This window comes from Mandrillus leucophaeus, unplaced genomic scaffold (assembly GCF_000951045.1).
Source record: "Mandrillus leucophaeus isolate KB7577 unplaced genomic scaffold, Mleu.le_1.0 Scaffold279, whole genome shotgun sequence".
NCBI classification, from domain to species: Eukaryota; Metazoa; Chordata; class Mammalia; order Primates; family Cercopithecidae; genus Mandrillus; species Mandrillus leucophaeus.
This window is the reverse complement of record NW_012102909.1, coordinates 2,131,253-2,137,859: the sequence shown is the minus strand read 5'-3', so window position 1 is coordinate 2,137,859 and position 6,607 is coordinate 2,131,253. Positions and strand designations below refer to the sequence as shown.

Below are 6,607 nucleotides of genomic sequence, written 5' to 3'. Positions count from 1 at the left end.
CTAGGACTCAGCGGTTGAATTTTTAAGTGTGTTACTGATTCATCCTCTCTCTCTTCCTCTGTCATCACAGGTTTAAACTTACACGAATCGCTTTCTGGAGGAGGAGGGGACCCGCCGCGCGATTGACACGCATATTCCTATAGGCATCCTCCCTCAGCCCCCACCCCCACGGCCGGATTCGGGTGGCTCCTCTCCGAGCTGAAATCCGAGAAGAAATCCTTGGATCTCTTTTCTTAAAAAAAAAAAAAAAAAAAAAAATCTAGAAACCATCGGTATTTTGCTTTGCTGCTCCCTATTCGCAAGATGAAGAAGTTTTTCGACTCCCGGCGAGAGCAGGGCGGCTCTGGCCTGGGCTCCGGCTCCAGCGGAGGAGGGGGCAGCACCTCGGGCCTGGGCAGTGGCTACATCGGAAGAGTCTTTGGCATCGGGCGACAGCAGGTCACAGTGGACGAGGTGTTGGCGGAAGGTACGGTGTGGCTCAATGCGCCGTAAATTAAAATCTTGTGCTGATGCGGCAGTACTGTGGTTTCTAGTTGTTGCATGTATGAATGGGCTTTGACCAGTTGACCCTCCCTTCCCCCTTCACTTGCCCTGTGAGTCATTGTCCTTGAGAGATTTAAAATTGAGATTTGAAAGTGACTGGGCTTATGGGGGTGTGGGGAGGTTGCCGAAATTGTTTACGTTAGTGGCCTTTTATTTTTATTTTTTTAATATTGAGAAGCCAAATTTTGAGGATCACACAAGAAAATGTGTGTGTGAAAGTGTAAAGCTTTATGCCAAAGGCAGGGTGATGGGCTTGTCATCCTCCTAAAACTTAAAATCTTGATGTGAAGGCTGAAGGGTGGGGATGGGGGGACTTTTAAGAAGAGAGGGGTTTCTCCGTCTCCTACCCAACTTTCCTACTTCCATGAGCAGGCATTGGAAGGAAGGGAGGATTTTCGGAGAATGTGAACGTGTTTTTCCAAGGGCCAAGGCTCTTGGTGGATTTCACTAGTAGTTTTGTTTCCTGACCCAACTGTAATCGGGTCCCCAGGATATAGCAAAGATAACAAAAATTATATAAAACAAATGTGGTTATTCTGAACTCAGTCTAGTAGGCCCCTCTTCCTCTCGCTTTAGTTTTTTTTTTTTTTTTTAAAACCAAAAGAAAAATTACTTGAGAGTGGCTCTGATTTTGTTTTTTCACTGTCAGAGAGGATGTTATTTAGATCTGCTGTGTAAATTCCTCTGTGTTTCATCTGTGTATCTATACTCACGTAGATATACATCTTTTTTCCTCCAGGCTTTCGGGAAATCTTTGCATGTCTCTTTTGGTAACCTTAACCTCGACCTTCATAATTATGCCAGACTCATACTTTTCACAGCCCATCGCCTGCCTAGTGTGCTTTTATTTTTAATAAAAGCAGCAATTTCCTTGGCATGAAGCAATTCAGACTAATTGGATGGGGCCGACCTGCTGTAGGTTGTGTTATAGACCGAGAGGGGTTGGAGGAAGGGAGAGGTCTCTATTACTGCAACATGGTGGTGGAAGGGAACAGTTTTATTACCGAGGGAAGAGAGAAAGCTAAGAGGCCTCTTTACAAAGGGGCGTTTTGCAAACTAAAGTTGAAGCAAGGGTCCTGACCTGGGCCTGGGAAATGCTTACCATGGTGGGTGTTGCAGGCTGGTGGGTGGGTTTGGAAGAGGAGGAAACTGTGTTTGGCTCTCAGCTTGTGTAAGCACTGGATTCAGCAGGGCCCAGTTTTCTGGGAATAGAGTTGAAGCCTGTACTTTAAAAACACGATTTTTTAAAAAGATGTCTGACAGTTATGTCCGTGTGAAATTATTGCTCTTCTAATCTCAGTACTGCTCTAGCTGGGCTTTATCTGGGGCCTGAGTCACTGTCCCTTTGGATCTTTCCTGTGGACTTTGGTGCAGGTTGGGAGATGCTTCTGTGCCCGCTGCCAGATCCGCACCCTTGAGTCTGATCTGTCTCTTTCATCCCTGTGCCAAAGCCCTTAACTGCAGTGGGGTGGAGAAATGGTGAAAAGGAGAGTGTGTCAGAGAGAAATCAGGAGAAATGAAGGGCCACAGAGCACTTTCCTCCCCTCTGAATGGCCTCTGCTGACCTTATAGCCCACGAGCATTTTGTTCAGCTAGGATGTTGTCTCATCAAGGATGATGCTGCCCTAAGCGGTGCATGTTCTCCAAGTGTGAGAAGAGTGATAGGGAAGAGAAAAGGCAAAATTGGTCTTTGTCACCTAGGCTGCCTTCCTCTTCTCTGGGATTCATCCTTGAGAACTGCGCATCATGTATCGTGATATTTTTACATGGAATTTAGGACTTGCAGCTCTGCATTTATTCATTCAGCAGTTTATGGAGTTGCCTGTGAAGTGCTAGGTGCTGTGCTAGGTTCTGGGATATGCTGTTAAACCAGAGCTGGCCTTTACCAACTGCTTTAAGAGATGGAAAATAGCCAGTTATAGTGGATTGATAAATGCCATCATAGAGATAAACTTAGGGTGCAGTGGCCCCCAGTTTTAGGGAGCCCAGGATCATTTTCTGAAGGAAGTGACTGAAGAGTGAGTAGCAGTTAGTGTGGTGGCACTGTGGGCAAAGACGGAGTAGCAAGAGAGAATGTCACGTAAAACTGGGTCTGGCTATGCTGCCCTTTTTGTGTTCTTTGGCTTAAGTTGAGTTTGAATTTGTGGTTCTTAGAAGTATGTAGAAATGTAGGAGCCAGTATACAAAGTATTTATGTAGCACCTACCAGGTCCAAAGACTGTATGAAGTTCTGAGATGAATAAGGGAGGTCTAAAGTGTGATTGAATCTGCCTTTAAGGTTCTGCCAATGAATTTGGGAAGATGAGGCATACATTCACACATACAGTAGCATGGTTACCGGCACTGTCTATAGAGTCAGACAGATCTAGGTTCAAATTCTGGATCTGTTCTTTACTAGCTGTGGAACTGTAGGCAAGACATTCCAAACCACTCTTGAATCTCTGTTTCCCTGTGGCAGTGGTTCTCAAAATGGGGCATCCTTATCACCTGCAAGCTTGTTGGAAATGGAGATTCTCAGGCCTCACTACATAGGCTGTGAGTGTGGGGCTTAATAAGTTCCTGGAGAGATTCTGATGCAAGGTCAAGTTTGAGAACCACTGCCTAATGGGCTGGTCATGAAGATTAAATGAGGCAATATATATAATTCACGTTTTCAGGTGTTCAATAAATGGTAGCCATTACCTACCAGCAGCATTATACATCATATGTATATATGTGGAGAGAGAGAGAGAGTGTGTGTGTGTATGTGTGTGTGTGTGTTAAAGGGGAGTGGGAGCAATGTGAAAGCTAGTTGAGCTGCAGCAATCTGAAGCAGTTCCTTTCCCCCATTGTTAGGGGATAGAGCCAGATGTTCTTTGCAGAGTCCTCACCAGCTCCTTAAAGGCTTAACAGATGTTTTTGGGTAGCCACGCTCCTTCCCTGCGCTCTCTTCCCTGTGAGTCCCCAAGTGCTGACCTGTCTACAGTCCCAGCCAGAGTGGTTTAAGGACCATGGGAGTTGTACCCTGGGTGCCCAGAGCAGTGGCCAGGCAGTTTAGGGAGGAGTGGTGTGAGAGGCTTCAAAACACAGACCAGATTACCACCACATTCCACTGATGATCTCTTTTTCTCTAGTGCGGGTATTGGCGTGTGCTTTTTCGTAAGGAATTGCAAGAACCCCAAGGAGCAGGTGCTGGGCAAGACAAAAAGATGCCGCACTGCCATATCTCCCCTGGTATATCAGCCTTCCTGGCCTGGTTTCACTAACTAGTCCAGCAGGGGCTGTTTGGGGGAAGTGAAGGCTTTAAGTTATGAGTTTAGAGGAATATGGCTATTTCTAGGCTGGGTGCCAGGGAGAATATTTTCTTTCTAGCTTTCTCAGCGAAGATGCCATGATGAGATGCTAAATCATGTCTAAGTTAATAGGCATATGATGTCAAGGGAAGATTTGGTTTAAGCTTCCAGAATGAGCTCAATGGGAAAATTGGAGCAATGTTCAAGGAAGGCTTGAGAAGCTGTGCTTTTATCATACTTCCTTAGCTATACGAGGACTTATATCTAAGCTTTAAACAATAAATGTTTATTTATTTATTACTGTATTCAAGACAACATTCTGGAGCTATAAGGTGGACTAGATGGCTCCTCAGAGCAGTTTTCTAATTTATATTCAAGGAATCCAGGTCCAAGGCTGATGAGAAGTACGAAATGTCCACATCAATAAACTTTGATAATTTCTCCTACCTACATAGCGAACTAGTAAGGCTTCAAAATGTGTGTGAAACCACCAAAAATTCCATTAAAGGCACCTAATTCTAATGTGTTGGTGGTATCAATATGAAACACATATGTGCCTCTTTGTGGCAGGCACTGTATTAGGTTCCAGAGATCCTGAGATGGATGGGACACAGGCCTGACTCTTAACAGAGCTCAACACCTGAGATAAGTGTCCAGCACTTAAGCGTGGCCTTTGACATACATACCTTAGGTGGCAAAGGATGTTATGATAAAGAGCCTGGGGGTGAGAGTTCGCAGGTGACATGAAGTTTGAACAGGAATAGAAACCAGCAGGGCCGGGCGCGGTGGCTCAAGCCTGTAATCCCAGCACTTTGGGAGGCTGAGACGGGTGGATCACGAGGTCAGGAGATTGAGACCATCCTGGCGAACACGGTGAAACCCCGTCTCTACTAAAAAAAAATACAAAAAAATTAGCCGGGCGAGGTGGCAGGTGCCTGTAGTCCCAGCTACTCGGGAGGCTGAGGCAGGAGAATGGCGTGAACCCGGGAGGCAGAGCTTGCAGTGAGCCGAGATCGCGCCACTGCACTCCAGCCTGGGCGACAGAGCGAGACTCCGTCTCAAAAAAAAAAAAAAAAAAGAAATTGCCCAGCAGATGTTCCAGATGGGGGTTACCCAGGCCCTCTCAGGCTGAGAGAATCACATAGGCAAAGTGGTGAAACAGCATGATACATTTTGAGAATACTGACTAGTTTACTGTTACCATTTTCATCAGTACACATTTCCTCCCCAGAATCAAGGAAAGAAGGACAGAGGACACGGAGTGGTAGAATGAAATTCTTTAAGTTGCTCCCTGGAGGTGCTTGCTGCTTACTTTCTTCAGTGGCCCTGGACCTTTTGAATGACTGATGAATAGATACCAAGAATGCACGGCTCCCCTCCTGTGCCTCAGCCCTGTGCCAATTGTGGGGAAAGGGAGCAGCGAGTGTCTGGGGAAAGAGTGGTCCCAGAAGGTTTGATAAGAGGCTAGAAGCTTGAGCAGAAGCAGGCAGGGAAGGGAATTGACCAGTGTTACTGAAAGGTATGAACAGGGGAGATAATGAGGATGTTTGACCAGAGCAGAAGGTACATTGGAGAGAAAAAGAAGGACGAATTTTGTGGAGAACCTTGAGTGCCAGGCAGAGAGATTTAGTTATAAGCACCTGACACCTCTTGACGCAAACACCAATTTGATCCCTCCCACTTCAGATGTCTTTGCCTGCTGGGAAGTCTGGTTTTTTAGAGGCAACTGCAGATTTTCAGGGGGTGGTTTGTGAATGGTGTCTTCTTCCTGGCTTTGGGCATGATGACGGTTGTAGCTTTGCTAAATATAACCAAATCTAGAATTCAGAAATGAAGTCCAGAATAAGCAATTGCCATGGTCAAACTCTTTCTTTCAGTCTTTCTAACAAAGTCAAGCTCATTTAATAAGAAATAATAATGAAGACAGAGCAGCAGTTTCACATGGCTTTTGAGTGGGAGGGTATGAGGGGTGACATACACTTGCACCTTGATAGCTGAAACGCCATGTAGAGTACACAAGAAAGGTTTGATAAATACTAACAAAACACAAAAAAGTACTACTGCATCAGAGCCGTCATTTTAACTTGCAATATTTGAATGTTGATGCTTCGGAAAGGATACTAGTACCACCTTCATCTTGCACCCTTTGAAGGATGCATGCCTTCTGAGCCTACTTAGGAGGTAACTGTGACATTTGCATCTGAAAGAGAAAAAAATGATAATAATAGAAACATGTCGTCTATTAAAGTAGCATCTAGCACTGTGAGCTAGCAGAGACTCACCTCCGGTCTATTTTATGGAACCATATTTTGGTGTGGTGGAAAGAATACTGCATTATGAATTGGGAGATCAAGGTTTGTCAGTTAATTCACTGCCTTATTCAGTAAATGTTACTGAGCATTCACTATGTGCCAGGTATCATGCAGAGATAAATGAGACATGGCTGTGCCTTGAGGACCTCACAATCATAGGACTTCAGATATGTGAGCAAATAGCTGCAGGTGCTGTGCTGGAGTCATGTAAAAGGGCTGGGGAACAGACCCAAGGCAACAATTTTGTGAGTTGGGGAGTAGTCAGGGAAAGCTAAAGAAAGGTGACATTTGGGGTGTGTCTTCAAAAATGAGGACTTATTGCTAGATGGACAAGGTAGAAGAACATTCTAGGCAGACAGAATAACATGGCCAAAGACACAAAAGCAGCTTACTGGGGAGCTGTATGTTTTGAGATAGTGATAATCTATTAGTGGCCTAGGGCTGTGCTGTTCAATACAGTAGCCCACTAGCCACACATGG

General features: G+C 45.2%; 1 protein-coding gene across 1 annotated transcript in view; it reads left to right on the top strand.

Moving 5' to 3' along the window:
- Positions 1-6,607, top strand: part of AAK1 (AP2 associated kinase 1) — a 230,480-nt gene that overhangs the window by 52,378 nt on the left and 171,495 nt on the right. Inside the window, exon 2 of the mRNA XM_011985014.1 lies at positions 71-466. Within this exon, the coding sequence (XP_011840404.1) occupies positions 304-466 (163 nt within the window). The 5' untranslated portion in view covers positions 71-303. The remainder of the gene's footprint in view (positions 1-70; positions 467-6,607) is intronic.